The sequence below is a fragment of the Macaca thibetana genome, chromosome 2 (genome assembly GCF_024542745.1).
Source record: "Macaca thibetana thibetana isolate TM-01 chromosome 2, ASM2454274v1, whole genome shotgun sequence".
NCBI lineage: Eukaryota > Metazoa > Chordata > Mammalia > Primates > Cercopithecidae > Macaca > Macaca thibetana.
In genome coordinates this window covers 45,312,451-45,339,907 of record NC_065579.1, presented here as the reverse complement: position 1 = coordinate 45,339,907, position 27,457 = coordinate 45,312,451, and the positions used below count along the sequence as shown (strand labels likewise).

Sequence of the window (27,457 nt, the reverse complement as noted above, 5' to 3'; positions counted from 1 at the left end):
CATGAAAATGGCCATACTGCCCAAGGTAATTTATAGATTCAATGCCATCCCCATCAAGCTACCAATGAGTTTCTTCACAGAATTGGAAAAAACTGCTTTAAAGTTCATATGGAACCAAAAAAGAGCCCACATCTCCAAGACAATCCTAAGTCAAAAGAACAAAGCTGGAGGCATCACACTACCTGACTTCAAACTATACTACAAGGCTACAGTAACCAAAACAGCATGGTACTGGTACCAAAACAGAGATATAGACCAATGCAACAGAACAGAGTCCTCAGAAATAATACCACACATCTACAGCCATCTGATCTTTGACAAACCTGAGAGAAACAAGAAATGGGGAAAGGACTCCCTATTTAATAAATGGTGCTGGGAAAATTGGCTAGCCATAAGTAGAAAGCTGAAACTGGATCCTTTCCTTACTCCTTATACGAAAATTAATTCAAGATGGATTAGAGACTTAAATGTTAGACCTAATACCATAAAAACCCTAGAGGAAAACCTAGGTAGTACCATTCAGGACATAGGCATGGGCAAAGACTTCATGTCTAAAACACCAAAAGCAACGGCAGCAAAAGCCAAAATTGACAAATGGGATCTAATTAAACTAAAAAGCTTCTGCACAGCAAAAGAAACTACCATCAGAGTGAACAGGCAACCTACAGAATGGGAGAAAATTTTTGCAATCTACTCATCTGACAAAGGGCTAATATCCAGAACCTACAAAGAACTCAAACAAATTTACAAGAAAAAAACAAACAACCCCATCAAAAAGTGGGCAAAAGATATGAACAGACATTTCTCAAAAGAAGACATTCATACAGCCAATAGACACATGAAAAAATGCTCATCATCACCGGCCATCAGAGAAATGCAAATCAAAACCACAATGAGATACCATCTCACACCAGTTAGAATGGCGATCATTAAAAAGTCAGGAAACAACGGGTGCTGGAGAGGATGTGGAGAAATAGGAATACTTTTACACTGTTGGTGGGACTGTAAACTAGTTCAACCATTATGGAAAACAGTATGGTGATTCCTCAAAGATCTAGAACTAGATGTACCATATGACCCAGCCATCCCATTACTGGGTATATACCCAAAGGATTATAAATCAGGCTGCTATAAAGACACATGCACACGTATGTTTATTGCGGCACTATTCACAATAGCAAAGACTTGGAATCAACCCAAATGTCCATCAGTGACAGACTGGATTAAGAAAATGTGGCACATATACACCATGGAATACTATGCAGCCATCAAAAAGGATGAGTTCATGTCCTTTGTAGGGACATGGATGCAGCTGGAAACCATCATTCTTAGCAAACTATCACAAGAACAGAAAACCAAACACTGCATGTTCTCTTTTTTTTTTTTTTTTGAGACGGAGTCTCGCTCTGTCGCCCAGGCTGGAGTGCAGTGGCGCGATCTCGGCTCACTGCAAGCTCCGCCTCCTGGGTTTACGCCATTCTCCTGCCTCAGCCTCCTGAGTAGCTGGGACTACAGGCGCCCGCCACCGCGCCCGGCTAATTTTTTTTGTATTTTTAGTAGAGACGGGGTTTCACCGTGGTCTCCATCTCCTGACCTTGTGATCCGCCCGCCTCGGCCTCCCAAAGTGCTGGGATTACAGGCGTGAGCCACCGCGCCCGGCTTGCATGTTCTCACTCATAGGTGGGAACTGAACAATGAGATCACTTGGACTCGGGAAGGGGAACATCACACACCGGGGCCTATCATGGGGAGGGGGGAGGGGGGAGAGATTGCATTGGGAGTTATACCTGATGTAAATGACAAGTTGATGGGTGCTGACGAGTTGATGGGTGCAGCACAGCAACATGGCACAAGTATACATATGTAACAAACCTGCACGTTATGCACATGTACCCTAGAACTTAAAGTATAATAATAATTTTTAAAAAATAAATAAATAAATAAAGTGTAACTAAAAAAAAAAATAGAGTCAAGAGCGTCAATACACTCTACAGGACAAATAAAAATGAAACACCACCTATGCACATTATAATTAAATTACAGAAATTTAAAGACAAAGAAAAAATCTTGAAATCAATCAGATGAAACTAAATTACATACAGAAGAACAGTGATAAGAATGATGGCTTCCATTTCATCAGAAACATTGGAAGCCAGAAGGCAGTGTCATAGTGGTTTTTTTGGGTTTTTTTTGTGAGACTGAGTTTCACTCTTGTTGCCTAGGCTAGAGTGCAGTGGCGTGATCTCAGCTCACTGCAACCTCCACTTCCCAGGTTCAGGTGATTCTCGTGCTTCAGTCTCTCAAGCAGCTGGGATTATAGGCGTGCGCCACCACGGCTGGCTAATTTTTCTATTTTTGGTAGAGACAGGGTTTCACCATATTGGCCAGTCTGGTTTCGAACTCCTGACCTCAGGTGATCTGCTCACCTCAGCCTCCCAAAGTGTTAGGATTACAGGTGTGAGCCACTGCCCCTGGCCTGTCATAGTATTTTTAAAGCGCTGGAATAAAACTGTCAACCACTATTCTATAGCCAGCCTTCAAGAATGTAAGTAAAATAAAGACATTTTCAGATTAACACTACAAATCTCTGAAAGACATTTTTATCCTTGCACTGGTAGAAATGTTGAAGAGAATTCCTCAGGTTGAGGGAAATGACCTTGTAGGGTAAAATGAAAGTAACAGAAGGAATGAAGGTCATTGGAAATAGTAAATATAATAGGGCATATGTTTTTTCTTCTCTTCTCTTAATTTCTTTACATGTATCTGTTCAAGACAAAAAAACCTTAGCACTGTGATGTGGAATATATAGTGTGTGATGTAATATGTTTGACAACCAAAGGATGGACACATAAATGTAATTATACTGTTGCACATACATATACAACACCTAGAGAAGTACAATATTAACTCTGAGTGAATTTTGATAAGTTAAACATTCGTATTATAATCCCTAGAGAACCCATTAAAAATGCAGGAGTTATCACTAAAAGCCAAAAGATTAAAATAGAATACTAAAATTATCCAACTAACCCAAAGAAGGCTGGAAGGAAAAATAGATGGAATAAAAGAAAGGTAAAACAAATAGAAAAAAATAGTAAATCGCACATTAAATCCAAGAAGATCAATACATATATTAAATGTAAATTATTAAATACTCTGATTAGAAGACAGTTATTGTTAGAATGGATTGAAAAGTCGGACCCAGCTCTATGTTGTCTACAAGAAAGCACTTGAAATACAAAAACCAAGTTGTTTGAAAGTAAAAGGAAAAATATGAAACTTCGTTAAAATTAAAACTAATGCTTATAAAAAGACACGGTTACAAATACGAATAGGCAACCTACGGAATGGGAGAAAATATTCACAGAAATATCTGGTGAAGAACTTGTATTCAGAATATACAAAGAACTCATACAACTCAATGATAAAAAGATAAAGATTCCAGTAAGTATAAAAATTGGCAAAACACTTGGACACTTCACAAAGGAAGATATGAATGGCCAATAAGTGCATGCAAAACTACTCAGTATCTCTCATTAGTCATCAGGGAAATGCAAATTAAAATTACAGTGAGATGCCATTACTTACCCACCGTGTTGGCTAAAAAAACTGACACCATCAAGTGGTAGCAAGGATGTAAAGCAACCAAAGTGTTCTACTCAGAGAGGTGCAAAATGATGCAGCCACTTGGAGAAAAGTTGCAGTAGTTTTTCATGAAATTAAATATTTACATCTACGCTTGGCCCAGCAGTTGCAGTCCTGGGTATTTATATAAGAGAAATGAAGGTACATGTACAAAAAATGTGTACAAAACTGTTCATAGCAGCTTCATTCACAATAGTCCAGACTAGAAACAACCCATCAGCGGGAGAATGGGTGAACAAATTTACATGGAGCTGTAAAATTAAACTCATCTGATGCAGCTGGAAACCATCATTCTCAGCAAACTATTGCAAGAACAGAAAACCAGATACCGCATGTTCTCACTCATAGGTGGGAATTGAACAATGAGATCACTTGGATACAGGAAGGGGAACATCACACCCCGGGTCCTATTGTGGGGAGGGGGGAGGGGGGAAGGATAGCATTAGGAGATATACCTAATGTAAATGACGAGTTGATGGGTGCAGCACACCAACATGGCACATGTATACATATGTAAGAAACCTGCACGTTGTGCACATGTACCCTAGAACTTAAAGTATAAAAAAAAAAAAAAAAAGAAACCTCATCTACGGGGAAGTTTTTCAGAAAAGTAGTGTAGAGAACTGGCAGGATGGGCAGGGATGCACAAATTTAGTGGGAAATGGATTCCATATCATCATAGCAGTGTGGTTTACACAGGTATAGCCATTTTTCAAATTTGTACAGCTAAGATTTGTGCATTTCAGAGTATGTGAATTTATCTCCCAAAAACCTGTGAAATAATAATAATAAAAACAATGAAGCCGGTGGTGGGGAGTGGGTAACAATATAGATAGAATAATAGAATGATGACAATTATTGTAACTGGGTAATGGATATGTAGGAGGACGTTATATTATTCTACTTAACTTTGTATATACTTGAAATTTTTCATTAAATGGAGATTTAGAATTTATTCCAACCTCCATTTTTATAATACATTTTCTTAAATTTAGAAGTTTAAGAATGATTATATTCTGTGTCAAAGAAATATTCCATTAAAGTATAATTATTTTAGTTTCAGTTCAGTTTTTGTTATTTACATTCAAGTAAAATTAAATTTAGAACTTTGTATTAAAATAATTCTTACATTATTTCTGCCAACCTACAGGTACATGTGCAACCTATGAGTACAGCTGCCTGAAATGTTATTTGTCACCTATTAAATGTGATTAGTTTTTGGTGGCTGAAACTAGGGATTTGGGGATAGATTTTTACTTTCTTCCTTATGCCTTCCTGTACTGCTGAAAATTTATAAATGTATTATTTTTACAAACCAAATTTATTCTTAAAACTTATTAAAGATATATATATCTATATATATAACATGTAAAGTTTTCTAGTAATGAGAGCTGTCTATATCAACTAATTCAAATTTTGTCCCTGGGTATTTACTAAATACCAATGCCTTGAGGAATCCTCACATCTCTATGATTATTTGAGCCTACAAGCTTTCTGAATGAGTGCAAATTCAAATGTTTTGTCTTCCTTGTCTAAGAAAAAAAAAAGAAAAGAAAAGAGGCCCTGAGTCCACTTCTGCCCTCTCTTGTGTTGATACGCTATGTCAGGTAACGGAGATCATTCATTGTGTGTGTTGGGGGGGTTATATATGTAAACCATATTTTTAAGAGAAAATGTAAGCGCTTCTGCCGTTGCCTTTATTTACTGTACTCTCACCAAAGATCCCACATTCCTAATCTTCACATGGTTGTATTGCTGTAACCTACATAAACTTCTGTGCTTTTTTCCTTGTTTAATACTTGAAGGGGATCAGTATTGTGGAGGACGCCTTGACAGACCTTCCGGCTCTTTTAAAACCCCCAACTGGCCAGACCGGGATTACCCTGCAGGAGTCACTTGTGTGTGGCACATTGTAGCCCCAAAGAATCAGGTGAGATTCCCTGGAAGTGTAAAGAAAGCATGCATGTGTGAATTGCCCAGACAGTGGGAGGGGCCCACGAGCTCTCAAGAGCCTCCGGTTGTGGGGTCTATTCGAGAGCTAAGGGATACAAGAAGAGGCAGGCTCCTGGACACACGTATTTCTTCATGCGAAAACCCCAGATTTATTTATTTATTTATTTATTGAGACAGAGTTTCGCTCTTGTTGCCCAGGCTGGAGTGCAATGGTGCGATCTCAGCTCACCGCAACGTCCGTCTCCTGGGTTCAAGCGATTCTCCCGCCTCAGCCTCATGAGTAGCTGGGATTACAGGCATGCGCCACCACGCCCGGCTAATTTTGTATTTTTTTAGTAGAGACGGGGTTTCTCCATGTTGGTCAGGCAGGTCTTGAACTCCCGACCTCATGTGATCTGCCTGCCTTGGCCTCCCAAAGTGCTGGGATTACAGATGTGAGCCACCACTCACGGCCTAGCCTTTGCATTTGTTGACTTGCAAAGTCATGGATTTAATTTCCTGCTATATAATGACAATTTTCAAAACAGTTTTAAAAATACAAATGGTAAGCAAATGCCACATAGGATTGTTTAACCCTGTAGTGGATATTATAAGCAGCAGCAACTAACTGTGGGAGGATAAAAATCCCCGGGTCCGTGGACATTTCAGGTTACCATTTGCTCACATCACAAACCCATCATGTCCTGGTAATAGTTATCGTAGTCACTAAATCAAAAAGTGTGGATGCTTTTCCTTAACAAAGCCAGCAAAAGCAAGCCACATTATCTCTTCAAAGAACAAGCTGGTCTGCTTTAGTGTGTTTTTGGTTGTCTTTTAAAATAAAATATGTGCAGATTCCCCACAAAAAGCTTTATTCATTGTTCTAAAATAATCCACAGAGAAGGTCGACTTTTCTAGTATTTATTAATTTGTGGTTACATATACAACTTTTTACCCTTTCTGGGAACCACTTTCACATCTTAATTGCAGGAAAGAACTTAGCATAGAAACAGATGAAATCTACTTTCTGGACCATTAAAGATAACTTTATAAAAATTATTACTATTAGAAACACTATAGACTTTAATCCAAACACTATGAGTTAAACATTATGATATTGTTTTTAAAAAACTTTTCTAAATTGACCTTTCATATGGCTTGCACAGATACCATTTGTCATATATTTCTTTTTTTCATAGAAAATTATTTAAGCTAATATACCATGCAAGTTAGTGATTTGAACATACACACAGACATAAACACTGATCATAATCCCAAAACTTGGTTTTATTTTTAAGAAGAAATATATGGCCATTTATTTAATAATGGAAGATTTTATAAGTCTGTTGAATGTTTTATAGTTTTAAAGTAACTTTAAAAATTGTGTTTCTGAAACATTTAAACCTTTATGTATTTCTTGAAATTGTATTGATCATTTTCTCTGTAACATTTGTAAATATATTTGACCAAATAATTCCAACTTAATTATACTTGCAGATTATGGTTAAGCATCTCTTTTCCATTGTTCTTCTCTTTGATCATTTAAATTTTAAGTTTGATTTTTATTTTATTAATGTGATTTTTGGCTTCAGTCAATTGAGTTCTTAATCACTGTGTTTGAAATCACTGGCAGTTTCTCAAAGGAGAGAAATATAATGGGAAAATTAAGTCCTAAATAGTTTCTATGCAAGGGAATTATTCTACTGAAGGAATTTTATTGGAATTTTCTTCTATTAAAGAATTACCTTACTTTCATTTGTTACCACAGTTCTTTTCTTTATCTTCTTCTTTACTTTCTAAAATCTTCTCTGCAAAGACTTTTGTGACTTATTTATTTATTTATTTATTTTGAGACGGAGTCTCGCTCTGTCACCCAGGCTGGAGTGCAGTGGCGCAATCTCGGCTCACTGCAAGCTCTGCTTCCCGGGTTCACGCCATTCTCCTGCCTCAGCCTCCCGAGTAGCTGGGACTACAGGCACCCACCACAACACCCGGCTAATTTTTTGTATTTTTACTGGAGACGGGGTTTCACCGTGTTGGCCAGGATGGTCTTGATCTTCTGACCTCGTGATCCGCCCACCTCAGCCTCCCAAAGTGCTGAGATTATAGGCGTGAGCCACCACGCCCAGCCTTTGTGACTAATTTCTAAGTAGAAAAAGTTCACCAATTTTTTTAATAACCTGGAAAGCATTTTATTAGTAAGTGGTGAGAAATCACTGGACCCAAAGAGGAAATATTTTAATACAATTTAAAGCCGCGTTAAGTATGAATAAGCATTATTCACCTGTCACTGGCACTGACTTTTTAAAAGGTAGTTCAGTATGAAGATACGCGGCAATTATGTTCAAAGCCAAAATTACCTTTGTGTCCATCTGTGATGCTGTTGCTGTTATCATCTTCACCTGGAGTACTGTGTGTGCACCTTCTTTAGCTAATAGAAATTGATGCCCTTTATCTTCCCTGAAGTAGCAAGGAGGGTTCTTGCTCACTTGCTGCCCAGCAAGATTGGGTACCAGCTGTCGTAGGTAATAATAAATCCAGTGAGATTTCTTTTCATTCACATGTTGGAAATGTTCTTTTAAACATCTGCTTGTATGGGGAATGATTGATTGCCTATTTAATCAAAATTTCCTATTCACTTGAATAATTTAGGACACTATTATTGGTACTAGTGCAAAAAATTGAGAAATACTAAAAACCTAACACTGACTTTGTAGATCAGTGCTCCTATGCCACTTCTTCAAAAATAACCACACCCTGATTAGGCTGTGCACGGTATCACACATTTCAAACATACTTCAAGAAGACACTGCCGTCAATTCCACTTCCCTGAATAATTGGTCCTGAAAGTTTGACTCCTTTACATCGGATAGAAATGTCAGTCTCCTTCCCTCAAAAGAGGAACAACTCTATCCACTCAGCTCACCCTCCTGCACATATACGCACACACACTACTACTCCCTGACATACACATATAAGGAGCACCTTAGATAATACTTTTTATTTCTATTAGCTTCTATTAGGGTATGTAGACTCTTTTCCCACTACAACACACATCCAATTATCCAATTACAGTCTTGTTTTTCTCTTTTTCTTTTTTTCTGCAACTGTATTGAGTATAGGTGACAAGTGAAAATTATATATTTACTGTGTGCAACATTGTATTTTGATATATGTATACGTTGTGAAATGATTACCACCATCAAAGTAATTAACATATCCACCTCAAATAGTTATTCTTTTGTTTGTGTGTGGAGGGTGGTGGTAACATTTAAGATTTACTCTTGGTTGGGCATGGTGGCTCATGCCTGTAATCCCAGCACTTTGGGAGGCCGAGGCAGGCAGATTACTTGAGGTCAGGAGTTCGAGACCAGACTGGCCAGCATGGTGAAATTCTGTCTTTACTAAAAATATAAAAAAATTAGCCGAGTATGGTGGCGGGCGCCTGTAATCCCAGCTACTCAGGAGGCTGAGGCAGGATAATTGCTTGAACCCAGGAGGCAGAGGTTGCAGTGAGCTGAGATCGTACCACTGCACTCCAGCCTGGGCAATAAGAGTGAAACTCTGTCTCCAAAAAAAAAAAAAAAAAAAATTTACTCTCAGCAATTTTGAAGTTTATTATACATTATTGTTGACTATAGTTACCATGCTGTACAATAGATCTCCAAAACCAATTATAGTCTTAAAGTAGGTTGCTAGCATTACATAATGTTCCCATACTTTTGTAGCTGTAAGTGAACAGAATTCTTAACTTTAATATCCTAACTAGAGTTGATCTGAGTTTGAGATGATCTTTTGGAAAGATTACAATTAAAAGCAAAAGAATACCAGAGTTGTTTTTTTTTAACTAAAGAAATATGCAACAAAAAGCACTTAAACATAATGCATACTTTTTTTACAAAGGAAATTTGTAGTATCCTCCAAATCTGGGGAGAGGAAGAATTCCATTTGAGGTTATACAACAATGCTATTAATATTTGACACTTCTATTGTGCTTTCTCTAAAGCTTATAGAATTAAAGTTTGAGAAGTTTGATGTGGAGCGAGATAACTACTGCCGATATGATTATGTGGCTGTGTTTAATGGCGGGGAAGTCAATGATGCTGAAAGAATTGGAAAGTATTGTGGTGATAGTCCACCTGCGTAAGTAGCACCTGTTTATGTCATTAATAGTTTTATGGCTCTAAACTTGTTTCTTGTTCAGTTTCCCAATCACATTTATTTTCTGGAAAATTTTATGTTGTTGTTTTGTTAAATTATTGGGTCTTCTATTAATCAGTTCTTGCACTGCTATAAAGAAATACCTGAGACTGGGTAATTTATATATAAAAAAAGAGGTTTAATTGGCTCAGGGTTCTGCACGCTGTACAGGAAGCATGAGGCTTCTGCTTCTAGGGAGGCCTCAGGAAGCGTACAATCATGGTGGAAGGGAAAGAGGGAGCACACACATCACATGGCCTGAGTAGGAGCAAGGTAGGGGGGAGGTGCCACATGCTTTTAAATGACCAGAGAGCAGAGAGCTCACTATCGCAATGGCAGCATCAAGGGGGATGGTGTTAAGCCATGAGAAACTGCCCTCATGATCCAGTCATCTCCCAGCACACATGCCCCTCCTCAGCGTTGGGGATTACATTACATTTGGGCGGGGACACAGATCCAAACCACTATAAGTCTCATAACCATGGAGTCAGCACCACCAACAAAGAATAGCCAACCCATACCCTGAGACAACATTAACAGGAGTGTCAACAGCCAAACAGAAACAAGTAGAGCTGGTGATACCCCAGGGTAAGATGCAGAGCTAGGTACCTGGATACATCACTGCCCTGTAAGAATGAGATCAAGCATCAGAGTGGAATGGGAAAATTCTGAAAACAAGATAAAATAAAAACAACCAGGGGGCTGAGTACTGGGGATCCAGACAAGGAAACCCAGAAGTTTACGACAAACCCAAATGATTTTACCTTATCAGAGCTCTGTCCTGGACTGTTTGAGGCCTTATGCCTCCCCCTCACATTGCTATCCAAATTTTTGCTAAGTGGACCTTGAAGGCACCATGTATTTATTCAACAAACATTTATGGAACCAAGAGTTCTGCCACTTAATAACTGTGTGACACTGAGCACGTTACTTAACTCTGCTGTATTCTGGTCCGATATATAACTGTATTTTGGTGCAAGATATTTCACAACTTCACTGACAATATTAGTAAAAACAACAGCTGAAATTACTGCAGCTTGCCTTCAAGTTACCATTATGCCAATTTAAATACCCTTTTCTACTCTGTTGCTTAAACATAATTAGATTATATGCATCACTTGATTTTATATGCATTACTATGATTTTTCATTGACATATTTGAGTTAAAGGAGGGTATTTTTCTATTTCAATTCATTTACATTTACATTGATAATATTAAGAATGTTTTAATACGTACAAGATAGTAGTTATAATTTAAGCATAATCATACCCAAATTTGGTTTACAGATGAATATATTGGAGAAGGGCCTATTTCTAAGCTCCTAATTATTTTCCCATTGCTGCTGTAACAAATTGCCACACATGCACCGACTTAAAACAGCACAAATGTATTCTCTCACAGTTCTGGAAGCCAGAAGTCTGAAGTCAGTTTCACTGTACTAAAGTCAAGGTGTCAGCAGGGCTGTTTCCTTCTGAAAGCTCTGAGAGAGAATCTGTTTCCTTGGCTTTTTCCGCTTCTAGAGTCTGCCTGCATGCCTTGGCTTGTAGCCCTCTTCCTTCATTGGCAAAGCATGTCACTTCAGTCACTGCTTCTGTCTCCTCTTCTTAGTCAAATCGCCCTCTTATAAGGACACTGGTTACATTTAGGGCCTACCTAGGTAATAACGGACACTCTCCCCTTCTGGAGAGTCTTACCCACATCTGCAAAGCCCCTTTGCCATATAAAGAAACATATTTACAGGGTCCAGGGATTAGGATGTGGACACTTTTGGGGACCACCACACCCTATTGAAAGCCAACACATTCATCTATGTCTTCCTTTGGACCTCCCGCTTTTCTCCCTTGAAACTTTCCTCCATTAATTAACCGTCCTCTTTTTCTTCATGTTTATCCTCTACCTCCCTTTTTATACTTCCCCATAGCCTATAAACCTAAGTTCTCCCAAATTAAAAAAAAAAAAAGTTATCAATTCTGTTGACTCTGTCCTGCTCTAGCTTTTCTTCCATGTCTCTCCTCTTCATATCCAAATACCTTTAAAAAGTAATTTCAAGTTGCATTTTCTAGCAATATGCAAGATAAGATATCCTTAAAAACTTTTCATAAACACTAAGCAATGTTCCTTAAAGTTTAAGAAAAAATTTTGAAAGCATTGCTGAGTTGGCAACAAATAAGAGAATTCGTCAGAGGTCAAAAGTAGTAAGAAGCCCAAAGCCAGAGAGAGAAGCACATGCTGAAGGTGGCAGCTCCCGCAGGGCATGTGCCAGTTCCTGGAGGCCCAGCACTTCATTCTAACAGACCGTGCTTGTGGACAAGAGACAAAGCTCGGGGTCTAGGCAAGGGGAGGTCGGAGCAAAGACCACAGCATGTATAGAAAAGGGACCCAGAGAAGGTGACACCAATGTAAGTAAGCTAACTTTCTCTCTTCCTTAAGGGAGATAAGGAAAACTGGCTGTTTTTGCCTTGGCTTTTGGTGAAGGAAAGGATAGTTAGTCTCCGATGAGAATTTCTAACCAAACACCAGCCAACATTTGGGGTTAGAATTTACACTACCTGACTGTCCCCAAAAAAACAGGTCAAGAATTTAGTTTAAAGCTTCCAAGTTGATAATGCCCACAGGAGCTGACAGATGAAAACACAAATCTCTGGAAGAATGCATCTGAACTTAAGCTTCAGAATCCTTTTAAAGTTTCAAGGAATGTAAACTCCCAATCAAAAAATCACAGAACTGAAAGGAAAGCCAAGATAAACAGAGTCAGTAGAAACAAACAGTATAATCAGACCCACAGAGATTATATATCTTAAAATTATTAGATACAGAATATAAAATCATTGTGCTTAAAGAAAGTCAATCAATAGCCTACAAAGTACAGGCCATTGAAAGTATGACTAAGAAACAAGAATCTTTAAGAAATGATCGAACAGATTTAACAAGGAACCAAATAGAATTCCCAGAACAGAGATGTAATAATTTAAAACAAGAAACTTAGTACTTGTGTCAAATAGCTGATAAGACAGTTACAGAAAGAATTAGGGAATTGAGAAATATGTCTTGAATGAATTCAGTCTAGAGATTCTGAAGGAAATTTGATAATACAACATACCAGCAGACCCTCACTGCATCCTCATGTACTGGACGCAGAAAGATAATGATCACAGAATAAAGGACTGACATGCAAAAGGAAGCATTCCAAAGAAAATTTGAGCATAGGGTGAAGATATTAACTTTATAATATGCTAAAGAAAATGTGGATGTTAAATTTGGAATGACCTCTGAGAAAAGTAGAAATACGGTCTTCAACTTGCAAAACAGTGGAGGGAAACATGAAGTGACAAAAAATTCAGTGCAAAAGAAAGTAAGAAAAGAAAAAATGAGAAATATTTTCAAAAGCATGACAGAGCAGGCGTGGTGGCTCAAGCCTATAATCCCAGCACTTTGAGAGCCTGCGGTTGGAGGATCAGTTGAGCCCAGGAATATGACATCAGCCTGGGCAACATGGTAAGATACCATCTGTACAAATTTTTTTTTTTTTTAATTAACTGGGAATGGTGGCATGTACCTGTAGTCCCAGCTACTCAGGAGGCTGAGATGGAGGATCACTTGAGCCCTAGAGATCGAGGCTGCACTGAGCTATAATCGTGCCACTGCACTCCAGCCTGGGTGACAGAGCAAGACCCTGTCTCAAAAGACAAAAAGCATAAAATAAGATGGTAGAAATGTATCTGCCATCTAGATAGACATACAGGTATATCTATAAATATGCCTGTAATCAATATAAATACAAATGGACCAAATAATTAATAGAAAACAGTGTTATACTAAATAACAAAACAAAGTCCAGTTATATGTTGTTTACAAGGCACATCCCCCAAAATAAAAACAGAGTTTGAAAATAAAAGGATATAAAAACGATTAGAAGCAAACACTAATTGAAGGAAAATTGGCATAGCTTCATTGATATCAGGAAAAAATCAATTTTAGGCAGAAAGCATTACCAGAAATAGTTGCTATATAAATGATAAAAGATCCAGTTTATCAGGCAGGTGTAATAATTGTAAAATTGTAAACTTGTAAACTTGTACATAAGATTATATGAAGCAAAAAAATTTAAAAAATTAAGAAAGACAGACCTACAAAGTTCATTATTATAGCTGAGATTTTTAACACATCTCTTTTAATAATTAACAGATTAACTGTTAATGAGAGAAAGATGGGAAATTAGGAGGTAGAAGATTTGAAAAACAATGAACAGGCTTGGTCTAATAGACAAATAGAGAACACTACATCCAGCAACTGGAGAAACTAGTTTTCTCAAGCAAAAATGGACACAGGAGAAAGAAAAAGCCATATTTGCCAAATGATCACTAAAGACATTTAATCAGTAGTTAGAGGTTTTCCTGTCAAGGAAGGAAAAGTTCTGACAGATATTTGAGATACAGACATTTCTAATACTGCACAGAATCTTCCAGAGAAAAATAGTGATTGTTCCACCTCTAATTTTATAAAGCTAGTATGAACCTGACACCAAAAACAAGGTAAGGACAGTATAAGAAAAGAATATTAGAGACCAGTCTCATTTATCAGTATGATATAAAAGAAATCTTGAAACAAAAACTTGGCAGGCCAAATTTAGCAATGTATGAAAAAATACTCTGTGACTAGGAATTCAAGGTTGGTTTGAATTTAGAAACTTTATTAATTTAACTTTGTACCTTACCAGATTAAAGTGTGACTTGTGGACTTATAATGGAAACATCATTTTATTCACAAATATTTTTTCTTAAATAGCTTGAACTTAAAAGTTTATATATTTTAAACATATACTATTTTAAAAGCACTAAAAATGTTGCTCAGGAATAAGTATAAAAATGTGCCTTAATAGGGAAAATTATAAAACCTTGCTAAAATATATTTTAAAAGACCTAAATAAATGGAGCTATATACAATGCTCATGAATAGGAAGAGTCAATATCATTTAAAAATATTAAAAATGGTTTTCCATTAAGCCTAGCAGTCTAATTCTAAAATGTGCATGGGATTGCAAGGGGATAGGAAGAAGGGGGCAAAAGTAAGACAGTTCTGAAGGAGAAGAACCTGGCAGGAAGACTTGCTTTACGATGTATGGAACCTTATCAGAAAGATGTTGTAATTAAGACAGTGTGGTTTTAAAAGAGTGATGGGCAGACTGGCTAATTAAACAACAAGGAGATGCCAGAAACATATCCACGTGTATCTGCGGATTGGGCCTGTCACAGAGAACCATCAGTCAGCAGGAAAAGGATGGCCTCATTGAAAAATGGGGCCTAGACTATTTTTATTCATATGGAAAAATGAAGTTACATTCATAGCTAATATCACACAAAAAAATCAGTGACAGATGGATTAGAAACTGAAATGAGAAACTTAGATGAGAATTTCTGTTCATCAGAATCTACCTGAAAGAGAGGGAGAAGAAAAGGCACAGATGGAAACATTTATAACATACATTTGACAAAGGCCTAGGTTCCAGAATGTATTAAGAAATCCTAAAAATTAATAAGGAAAAGATGACCACCCAGTAGGAAAAAAAAAAGGGGGGGGTAAAAGACATGAAAAGGCATTCCCAAAAGAAGAAAACTGCATAGTAAATAAACCTTTGAAAGGTGTGTAAATTGGTATGACCACTTTTGCACCGCAAGACATATACACGAATGTTCTCAGCAATATGGTTTGTAATGAGGGTGGGAGACAGTAAATAGCCCAATGTTTATCAGCAAGAGAATTTTTAAATTGTGTTATAGTGCACGCTATATAGCAATGAAAACACTGAATGAATCTCATAATGTTGAATTTTTTTAATATGTTATAAAAAACAGTTATAATGTTGAATGAGCTTTTTTTTTTTTAATTAAAAAAGAAAAAAGGCTGAGCGTTGTGGCTCATGCCTGCAATCCCAGCACTTTGGGAGGCCGAGGCGGGTGGATCATTGAGCTCAGGAGTTCGAGACCAGCCTGGGTAACATGGTAAAACCCTGTCTCTAAAAATACAAAACAATTAATGTCACCTGGTAGTGCATGTCTGCCTGTAATCCCTGCTACTTGGGAGGCTGAGGTGGGAGGATCCATTGAACCTGGAAGACAGAAGTTGCAGTGAGCCAAGACCACGCCACTACACTCCAGCCTGGGCGACAGAGTGAGACCTTGTCTCAAAAACATAAAACCAAAAAGAAAAGAAAAATGCACACCATACCCTTTCATTTATGACGTTTAAAAACATGCAGACCTATACAACATATCGCATAGTGATGCATATGTGTGTGATAAACCTATAGCTAAAAACAAGAAAATGAGAAGCACAAAATTCAGGGTAGTGGCTGCCTCCACGAGGGTGGAGGAGGGGCGGCACCGGCGGCCGCTGTTGAGTGTCACTCATTTACCAGGGGTTTGACTGGAAGAGCTTGGCTGCTGGCTCACCGACTAACACTTCTATCCAGAGGGATATTTTTCACAGTTAGAATACTTCTGGGTTAGAGCAGTGCAGAAAATGAGAAAACCTGTTTGGGGAGCTTTTCCCTGTTACAATATGAACAGGAGGAGCACTGGGGATAGGTAGACGGCACCCCATCATACTTGGTTTGATTCAATGTAGATCAATGCCATTGAATTCTGTTCAGAAATATTGATTACTCCCCAGCTAGGTGCTGGGCACCTGGAATACAAAGATAAATTCAAACTGCAAAGATAAGTACTGGGAGGGAACAAAACCAGGCAGATAAGTAAATTGGCTAATGAATGTCCTGGGTGGGTTTCTGAGTTCTTTGGCCCAGTCTGGACAAGTGATTAGGGAGAGCTTTTGAAAGGAGAGTGTGCCTCTCGAAGATGAGTCTTGAAGGAAGAGTTGGAGTTAGAGCAGGGAGGACAGGCTCATCTCAAGCAGAGGTAACTCCATTAATAAAGATACACAGGAGAGATGTATGTTATTATCCAGACAAAACCTTGAGTTGGGGCCTCTATAGAGATGAGGCAGGAGGGTTGAGTTGGCTTCCGTGTGCTGCAGAGATGGTAACGCTCAACTGAATTTAAGCCAGGCATGACAGGACCAGAGGCTCTAGAACCCCCGTCCTAGACAAGGTGAGCAGGGAGGCTAGTTTGGAGGCTGTTGCAATGGTTCAGGTAAAGTTGAGGAGGTAGAGAAGGGTGGTAGAGATGAAGAGGAGGATGTGGATCAAGAAATATTTAGGAGGCAAAATTGGCAGGACATCGTGTTTGGTTGGCTGTAGTGACTGAAGGACAGGATGGCTATGGAATGATAACTGAGCCAGCTAACAGTAACTGGCTCTATACGACATGAAACAGCATCTCAGTCCGTTCTTGGAATTGCCAGTGTAGAGTGGATCTAAGTGAAATTTCCTCTTATCTGCCTAGTGATTTATAACAATTTGCAGATGTAACATGGCCCCCAGTACATTTGTGGCACTGTGGTTCTGTCACATTTATCCTAAAGCTCAGTTGCAGCAGAACAAAAATATGTCTTTGTTCCTAAAATACTATTCCTTGAGAAAATTCAGTTTCCAATAGAAAAGGCAGTGAATGATCATATAATTATAACATCGTGTCTAGAAGGCTGACCTGATTGAGTCTTTCCTTTGCTGCTTATAAGTACTTTTTTTGTAATTTTATTTAAACAAAATTAACATGTTTTATTTGTAATTGTAGGTGAGAATTGTGTTTAGTGCATTGTTTTTATTTAATGGAAGTGTTTTTCAAAAGCATGATAGAATATTTTCATAAAAGGCTTGAATCTCAGAAGCATTATTTAAATAACCTGATCACTTTTGTGGCTGGAACTGTCTTAGTCCGTTTTGTGTTGCCTGTAACAGAATACCTGAAACTGAGTAATTTATAAAGAAAAGTAATTTCTTTATTATAGTTATGGAGGCTGAGAAGTCGAAGGTCAAGGGACCACATTTGGGGAGAGCCTTCTTGCTGGTGGGGACCCTTCGCAAAGTCCCCATGTGGCACAGGGCATCCCATGGCAAGGGGGGCAGAGCGTGCTCATTCAGGTCTCTCGTCTTATAAAGCCATCAGTCCCACTCCTGTGATTACCCATTAATCCATTAGCCCACTTATCCATTAATCTATGAATGGATGAATCCATTCTTGAGGGCAGAGCCCTCATGACCCAGTCACCTCTTAAAGGTTCCATTTCTCAATACTGCTCCACTGGGCATTAAATTTCAACATGAGTTTTGGAGGAGATAAGTAGTCAATCCATAGTAAGCTATAACTGTAGATCACAAAGTTCACTTTTTGATTCATCCCATCCCCTGGCTCAGAAGGTTATATTCAGGATGGAAAAGATCATGCAATTTTTCTAACTGGTTGGGTCAGGTAGATCTACCCTCTCTGCCACCCAACCCCACTCAGCATAGCTGACAGTAGGAAAAAAAAACAAAAGAGGTGCCTTATTATTTGCTGTCCACGATGCGTAAGAAGTGATTGGCTGAGAAGATGTCTCAAAAAGGTGTTCAGTCAAACCACTGGGTAATTCATTTAAATAACTTGTTAACTTTTTTCTACTTCTAGTTTTTAAACAGAATTCATCAGACAGCATTTTTTTTTTACCATTGTGTAAATAACAATAGCAAACCTTAAATGAAACGATCTTGTGTAATGTAGTAATCCCCTAAGATTTAAGAGAGCTTTCGAGCCTCAGTTATCATTTCCACTTAATCTTTAGTGCCAGCCAACCAGGAAGCTCCTAAAATTAGAGCTCTTAATCCATGATGCCGTTCATGAACACCAAAACACATTCATCACTTTCTTTTTTTTCCTTTGCAGCATTTTGCTAATGGAGATTATAATAGAAATGCTTCCATTTCAGGCATACCTAAGAACTGCCATTGAAAATGAAATGGAAGTCCTTTGCATGGCTTTCTTAGCCCAGAGTGGATAGAAAAGATAATCAGCCCACTGAGTTAATCCCTCTGGCTTCGTCTTTACAGGGTGTGGGAATTTGTTCACCAGATTTGTTCATTTTATGCTCTGTAGCCAACATATGGCAAACCCAGGCCAGCTTGAATGCAAGAGTCTTAGTTCAAAGAATCTGCCTTTTCCCAATCAGGCAAATCATAAGGTGCTTTTTGAAAACCAGCCATGTCCCAGTGTCTGCCACAGTCTCTGTGGCAGGAGTTATCTGGTCCTGGGTTCAACTTCTGACTCTCCCAACATACTAGCTGTAGGGCCTTGAATAAATCACTTGAACTCTCTGAACTTCAGTTGCCTATTCCATAAAAAAGAGATAAAAATAGGGTTGTTGTGAAGGTGGAATGTGACAATTCACATAAAGCACAGTGCCTAGCTGTGCAAACACTCAGTAAATGTTAGGTATTAGAATTGGTATTTTTAAGCGTTTTAACTTTTAAGTTTAAACAACTGGTAATTCTATTGTCAGAAGTATGGAAAACTAGAAAATTTTACATTTTCAGAGAGGCACCACTTTTAAGTATTTATGTATATGTTTAAAAACACATTTTTCTTTTTTTAGGCCAATTGTATCTGAGAGAAATGAACTTCTTATTCAGTTTTTATCAGACTTAAGTTTAACTGCAGATGGGTTTATTGGTCACTACAAATTCAGGCCAAAAAAACTGCCTGCAACTACAGCACAGCCTGTCACCACCACATTCCCTGTAACCACAGGTAAGTTTTTCTGTTTGGAAGTTTGTGCAAAAACTTTAGGAGTATAAGAAGAATTCTTTTAAAGTAGAAAAAAAATAAGAGAAAGATACTTGAAATTAAAGTTAAATAGGATGAAAGCTTTGGTAAGAGAATAATATGACTGCATTAATGAAAGAAAGGTATAGGAGGTAAGAATGCTTATAAGCTAATAGTTTTTAAATATCAGGTAAGAAAATTATGACCATTGAACAATGACTAGGAAGCCTGTTATAAGCAGAGATCATTCTAAGCCTAGGTTTCCATTTCCGGAACTGACAAAATTGTTGTTTGCTTTTTATTACATAGAATTGTGATATTTTAGGTTGAAGTTTTAGGGCCTTGCTGTCTGTTTTTCATAGTCTGCCAATGTTTGGTTTTGATTTTTTTGTTTGTTTTTTGTTTTTTTTGCTTCTCAGTGAAATGTCATGTAAAATGTTATTTATTTATTTATTTATTTTCAAATCGGAGTAAATTAAACAACAATATTCAACGAAGTACAGAGGCTGGTTGGGAAACTGGCCTGGGTGCTGAGACTTGATGTAGGGAGGCAGGGTCTCTGTAGCTAGTACCTGGCCTATCAGCTCCACCCCCTGGGATTTCAGGCCTCAGATCTAAAAATCCAAATCTAGGGAGGAAGGGGAAAAGCAGGAAGGAAAGACTGAAGGTTAAGATATAAAATAGGCTGAAATAAGCCCAGCTTTATTGCCCCCATTTTCCATGTACACTCAGGCTGGGGCTGAGTACAGGCAGGCGCCTCTGGGTCTAACGTTTCCTCTCATTCCGCAAGTGCGCCACCGTGTGGTATGGACGTGTACTGCCTCATTGTAACTGCTGTATTTCTCCAGCTCAGCTCAATAAGCCTTGGTGTCCATGTTCTTTCTAGTGAATTATCTGGTCACACTCATTGAGCTAGTGGTTCCCCTGCTTTTATCTCCATCCTGAACTTTCTCTGAAATCGCAAGCATGGATTTGTAATTCTCTCCTGGACACAATGTGACTGTAGCTGTTTAAATGAAAGCATATACAAACTTGTTTTTATCACACTATTTTCTGCCTCAAACCTACTTCTCCACTTATTTTCCCAAGCACGTCCGCAGCATCAGTAGCCTCACTCAGGGTCATCTTTGATACCCTCTGTCTTTTCTCCCGACCTCATGCCCCGCCCCGCTCCCATCACACCGTGTAGACCATGTTGTTCTTCCATTAAATGTATAGTCTACAGCTATGCTATCCAATATGGCAGCCACCGTGAGCACTTAAAATGTGGCTATGATATTGGGGAGCTGAATTTCTAATTTAATTTTAATGAATTTAAAATTGAAAAGCCTCATGTGACTAGTGACTACCAGATTGGACCACATGGGAGCCCAAACCCCTTCCCGTGGTATGTCAGACCCTTCACACTTTGTCCCCAGCCTCTCTTTCTAGTTTCATCTTCAGGCCTTGCCAACTCTCTCCTATGCTCTAAGTATTTTTGCTTTTATCCTATGTGTGGGGGACGCTGTTGATGGGTTTAAGCAAAGTTCAGGATTAGTTTCACATTTTACAAAGATCACTGTGGCCACTGCCAGGTGAATGAATCGTAGAAGTCCAGTGGGTCATCAGAATCTCGTGCTGGTCCAGGTGAACTGTGCTACGGCACAAATTCAAAGAGAGTCAAGAGATGAGAGGGAGACAGTGACAGGCCTTGGTGATTCATTGGACTAGGGAGGTCAGGGAGGTGTCAGGAATACCTCCCAGGTCCCAGGCTTGCCCAGCTGGGGTGATACTGCCACTGTTCACTGAGGTAGAGAACTGGATTTGGAGGTGGATTTATAAATTAGGCAGTGGCTTTGTTGGGTTTGAGGTGTCTGTGAGATTTTCCAGTGGATATACTAGCATAGGGATACATGGGTCTCCAGACCAAAAGAAAGATTTTTTTTTTTTTTTGTTTTGAGACGGAGTTTCACTCTTGTTGCCCAGGCTGGAGTGCAGTGGCACGATCTCAGCTCACCGCAACCTCCACCTCCCAGGTTCAAGTGATTCTCCTGCCTCAGCCTCCCGAGTAGCTGGGATTACAGGCATGTGCCACCAAGCCCGGCTAATTTTGTATTTTTAGTAGAGACGGGGTTTCTCCATGTTGGTCAGGCTGGTCTCGAACTCCTGACCTCAGCTGATCCACCCTCCTCGGCCTCCCAAAGTGCTGGGATTACAGGCCTGAGCCACCACGCCCGGCCATCCAAAAGAAAGATTTAAGCCAGATTTAAATTTAAGAGTGACCCATCACCCACAACCCGGGCCACAACGTGCCCCTAGCCAAGGTGGTCTTCTGGGATCCTTACCGGTTAAAGAAGTGGGTGGAGCTGTTCACTGCTGCTGAGGGCATTCACACGGACTAGTTTGTATTGCGGCAAGAAGGCCCAACTCAACATTGGCAGTATGCTCCCTGTGGGCACCATGCCTGAGGGTATGATCGTGTGCTGCCTGGAGGAGAAGCCTGGAGGCCGTAGCAAGCTGTCCTGGGCATCTGGGAACTATGCCACCATTATCTCCCACAACTCTGAGACCAAGAAGACCCGTGTGAAGCTGCCCTCTGGCTCCAAGAAGGTTATCTTCTCAGCCAACAGAGCTGTGGTTGGTGTGGTGGCTGGAGGTTGCCGAATTGACAAACCCATCTTGAAGGCTGGCTGAGCCTACCACAAATATAAGGCAAAGGGGAACTGCTGGCCACGAGTATGGGATGTGGCCATGAACCCTATGGAGCATCCTTTTGGAGGCGGCAACCACCAGCACATCGGCAAGCCCTCCACCGTCTGCAGAGATGACCCTGCTGGCTGCAAAGTGGATCTCACTGCTGCCCGCCAGACTGGACGTCTCTGGGGAACCAAGACCGTGCAGGAGAAAGAGAACTAGTGCTGAGGGGCCCAATAAAGTTTGTCTTTATGCCAAAATAAACAAAAAAAAATTTAGGAGTCATCAATACATAGATAGTTGAAACAATGATCAAGAACGAGATGACCTAGAGAGAGATTGAGGGCAGGAGGAGGAGAGGAGCTGAGATTAACCCTCTAGTAACTTACAGCTTTTAAAAGAGAAGGTTACACTGGCCAAGGAGACTGAAAAGGAGTGGCGAGGGAGGAGGGAGGAGAACTGGGAAGATGTGTCCTGAAAGCTGAAAGTGGTGGAAGGGAATGTTTCAAAAGGGAGTGATCAGTGAGTCAAGCGTTGGTGAGACTTCCAATAAGGGAGGACTACAATGTTTCCATTTGGTTTCATGACATGGAGGCTACTGGAGATGGCAGCACAATCTATGTAAGTGGCGTTGTGCTGGCAGAACCCGGACAGTGTGTGCTGAGGGGAGTGTGGAACACGGCAGATTGAAATAGGAAATTCAGTAGCTCATTCCCCAAGTTCGGCCTTAAAGAAGAAGGAGAGGCTTTGAGAGTCTTAAAGCTGCTTATGTTGATGGGAGTAACTAGCAAAGAAGAAGAAGGCAATGGCAGACGGAAGCAATAAACTGAGAAGGAAAGTTTCAATAAAGGTGCGAGGGGCTGGCTCCAGAGGACTCACAGAAGACACAACTCCAGGTCGGAGGAGGTGGCCCCTCTCTCGGAGGAGGAAGAGAGATGGTATAAAGATGACTTGGAGGTTTGGTGGGGATCTGGAGGACATTTTCTGCTATGCTTCTCTTCTTCCTGGAAAATAGGCAGGGTCACCTCTGAGAGGGAGAAGGGAGTGGCAGCACGGGAGGTTAGGAGAATGAGAAAGAATTTGAACAACCGCTGTGGAACTCGGAGAGCAGGCTGATCTCCAGCCTGTCACTCTGCCGAAGGCCCATTTGTGTAATCAGTTGTCTGAGGGCAGGCACAGGAAAAACAGGTGTCTCTGCAGATTCATACAGGGCTGAAGGACAGGGGAAGGGACCTTAAGGCATTGTGTAGAAAATGATTGAAATAATGGACCATGGAAATGAAATCAAATTGCTGAGGAGGTAAAGACAGGCCAGGGTTGATGGGTTGGGAAAAATGAGAGCAGCCAATGTGCTGAACCATCAAAGATGGAAGAAAACGTAGTCATAGAGTAATTAAATAAATAAGCTTGAAGGGGAGAACGCTGGATGCCAGCATGTCTAAATTTGACAGACTGACAATGAACAGCCATAGCATGAAGACATCCGAGGCCGGAACTGAGTGTCTAGGAAAGTCCCTGGCGTAGATGAGGCCGCGGGACTGTGGGATCAGGCATGGGAGGGTGAACCCACAGAAACCATCTCGGGAACACAGCCAGGGAGGGCCGAGAACCGGGGACCAGCTTTGTGAGTGAAGGGCAAGGAGACAGGTGACAGTTAAAATGAGGAGGGGAAGGAGAGAGCCAGTAACTTGCAGGCCAGACAGCAGGCCCCACCAAAGCGGGAGAAGGGCATGTGGGACACTCACCCCACTTCCAGACTGACCTTCTGAGGCTGAGAAGCAGCTGGTTCCCAGTGGGCCCGGGAAAGGGCTCGCCATCAGCGACACCACAACTTTTTGACTCGGTTAATGGAGTAAATTTAATTCTGTAAATTTACAGCTGAAGTGAGTTTCCCAACTTCTGGAACAGTGGTGTGACTCTTCCCTTCCAAGCATCTTCTGAGCTCTTTCTGTGTGTCTCTCTTTTTAAAAATGCATATGTAAGCTATTGTATGTATTTTAACATTAAATTACATATGTTTTAATATTGCTATCTGCTTCAGATTCTTTTTGGAGTTAAGTAGGGGGTACAGGCTGGGCGCTGTGGCTTACGCCTATAATCCCAGCACTTTAGGAGGCCAAGGCAGGCAAATCACCTGAGGTCAGCAGTTCAAGACCAGCCTGGCCAACATGGCGAACCCGAGTCTCTACTAAAAATACAAAAATTGACCATGTGTGGTGGTGCACACCTGTATACCCAGCTACTCTGGAGGCTGAGGCAAGAGAATCGCTTGAACCCGGGAGGCAGAGCTTGCAGTGAGCTAAGATCACACCACTCCCAGAGCGAGACTCCATCTCAAAACAAACGGATAAATAATAAATTAACAGAGGAGTTGGTGGGGCCTGTTGGAAGAGCAATATTACCATTGCGGATATTCACCCAACAAGGGCAATTCTGTTATCGTGGTTCTGTTTAGTTTTTCCTAGCATATTGTCACACAGAAAGAAATAATTAGCAACTATTTTTGAAACACTTTTAAGATGATTATGAGGATGAACTATTTTCACGTTGTTAACCCAGAGTTTCTCAGCCTTGGCACTATTTATATTTTGGGCCAGATCCTTCTGTATTGCGGGGACTGTCCTTTTCTCTGTGGGATATGAGCAGCGTCTCTGGCATTTACCCACTAGATGCTAGCAGCACCCTCTAGTTGTGATAACCAGAAATGTTTCTAGATATTGCCAGATGCCTACTGGGGGCAGCATCACCCGTACTTACTCGTACTTAAGAACTGCTGTGTTTTGTCTATTTGGTTTACTTTTAAATTTGTCTGCTTCTTAGTTCTTAAGACCCTTATAGCCAGTGCCAGGCTCAAAATAAGTATTTAGTGATTGGTTGCATCTAATTACACATGTAACACACTTTAAACCTATACCACTCATGTTGAGGCAATTGCATATTTTAAGGACGTCCTCAGGGGAACACCCCAGGATTCCTTTTGTAAAGTGAGGGATTAAGCTACATTCTGTGAGTTCCAATTTGTTGTTCTGGGATTTTCTAAACAGGGCACACACTCAGAGTATGTCTATATTTTCTTATAGTGTTAGTTTTATACAAAGGAAGAAGAGAACAGGGCTACATTTGTGCTATCTTTGATCTCAGGTTTAAAATTCATTAGAGAGTATTGAGTTGCCCTGGCGAAATTACAGCAGTAGTTGGTAGCATGGAGAACGTATTTTGCATGGTTTTAAATTTTTTCTTCGCAGTGATAGATTGGTGGCTCAGGGAAATAAATGATAAGTTTAAATGGGTGGATTCAGAACTAAAGACCAGTTATGCTTGAATTCATTTTTCCTAAAACTTATGTCTTCTTTGAATTAAGATTTAAAGCCTACTGTGGTCCTGTGTCAACAAAAGTGTAGACGGACCGGGACTCTGGAGGGCAACTATTGTTCAAGTGACTTTGGTAAGAAAAAAAAAGCCAGTCTTTTTCTCTTTAACCAGAAACTTGAGGCTGCATGCTTCATCTCAAAGGAATTCCTATGAATTTATGGCGAAGGGTCAGTAACACCACTCGTTTATCCAAGAAAATACCTGCCTGTACACGAGAATGGTCAAATTGTTAGATTTCACAGCTGAGAAAAATATGGATTTAGAAAATATACTTTTTTTCATATAAGTTTAATAATTTGGGTCTTGTTACATGGTACTGCCACACTGCGTATTCTGGCTGACTATTCCTGCATAAAAACCTATATACTTTTTTCCTTACATATTTTTCATATGCAGAGTATTTTTTCACACATCTGTACTTCAACTTAAGTAAATTAGAAACATACCCAAGCTTATATTCAGAAGCTGGCCTCTCTCAGAAGAAATTCAAGTATTTCCCCTGTACTGCCTTTCCAAAGTACTGAAGCAAAAGTTGGAAATCTGGAGTCCATTTGGAAACTCTTACAAACTGGAACCTGAGGAGGTATTCTTTAAAGATTTAGAATTTTTAAGAGTTTTTCCAATGGAAAAATTGCACCATCTATGAAAGCTACTTAAGAGCAAAAGATACAAAACTTAATTATCTCGGTTATTTTTTAAGTGGCTTAAAAGGAACATTTAAGACAAATCTGATCAGGAAGAGCAAGTTGCTATGGTCTAAATAGGTTTCCCCAAACCAAACTTCCCCAGAGAGGCTTTGCTTGCTTTTTCTGTGCCTTGAAGTGACTTCTGTAGTCCAGACGAGCTGTATCATAGTGAAGTGTGAAGACACTGAAGACTCTGGGGCCCTAAGCCTTACTAGAGTTCACATGCTGCAATTCAAATAACTGGCATAAAACTGAAAGCAACGCCACGTGTAATTGCTACCACGTCCGGTTTACTCTTCTGTAGGAGGTGCTTCAGGAAGTCTCCCTCCCTGTGTCTTGGGAGCCACTGATTCCACCTGACTATACACTGAATTTTGCAGTGAACACTCATCACACAGGATCAACGTAAAGCATCATAGGAATTCTGACTTTATGAACATTGCACACTGCCTAAGCAGTGAGTGTTCACTTTATTCTGAAGGAGTCAGATTAACCCAGTCCAAAACTTGATTTATTCCATTAATGTGACCACTTACATGGCAAAATGACCAAATCTATCACCAGCCACTGGTTCTCAACCAGGGCTGGTAATGGTTCCCTGGGGAGTGGTAGACATGTTAGATTACTGCATTTTTTTGGTTGTCACAATAACTAGGAACTGCTGCTGATTTTTCTAGGAAGGACAAGGCTGGTAAAAAAAATGTATTCAGGCCAGGTGAGGTGGCTCACACCTGTAATCCCAGCACTTTGGGAGGCCGAGGCAGGCGGATCACCTGAGGTTGGGAGTTTGAGACCAGCCTGACCAACATGGAGAAACCCTGTCTCTACTGAAAATGCAAAATTAGCTGGGTGTGGTGGCTCATGCCTGTGATCCCAGCTACTTGGGAGGCTGAGGCAGGAGAATTGCTTGAACCCGGGAGGCGGAGGTTGTGGTGAGCCAAGATCACACCATTGCACTCCAGCCTGGGCAACAAGAGTGAAACTCCGTCTCAGAACAAACAAACAAACAAACAAACAAAACCATATTCACTGCAAGTCCTGCACCACGAGGAACTGTCCTCACTCAAGCCCCCAGAATGCCGGAAGCACCTCCGTGAGAAAGACAGCATCTTTCCATCTGTGGCTCTAAAGAGAGACTTTTCTCAGAGTGTCTGATGGAAAAACAGGGGATTACGTAATGAAAATCAACTGAATTTTACTAGAGTTTTTTTTTTTTTTTTTTTGAGGCGGAGTCTTCACTCTGTCGCCCAGGCTGG

General features: G+C 40.0%; 1 protein-coding gene across 1 annotated transcript in view; it reads left to right on the top strand.

The window, feature by feature from the left end:
• Positions 1-27,457, top strand: part of PCOLCE2 (procollagen C-endopeptidase enhancer 2) — a 79,357-nt gene that overhangs the window by 47,716 nt on the left and 4,184 nt on the right. The window contains exons 4-7 of the mRNA XM_050778148.1: positions 5,451-5,575; positions 9,584-9,720; positions 19,301-19,455; positions 25,505-25,588. Of these exons, the coding sequence (XP_050634105.1) occupies positions 5,451-5,575; positions 9,584-9,720; positions 19,301-19,455; positions 25,505-25,588 (501 nt within the window). The remainder of the gene's footprint in view (positions 1-5,450; positions 5,576-9,583; positions 9,721-19,300; positions 19,456-25,504; positions 25,589-27,457) is intronic.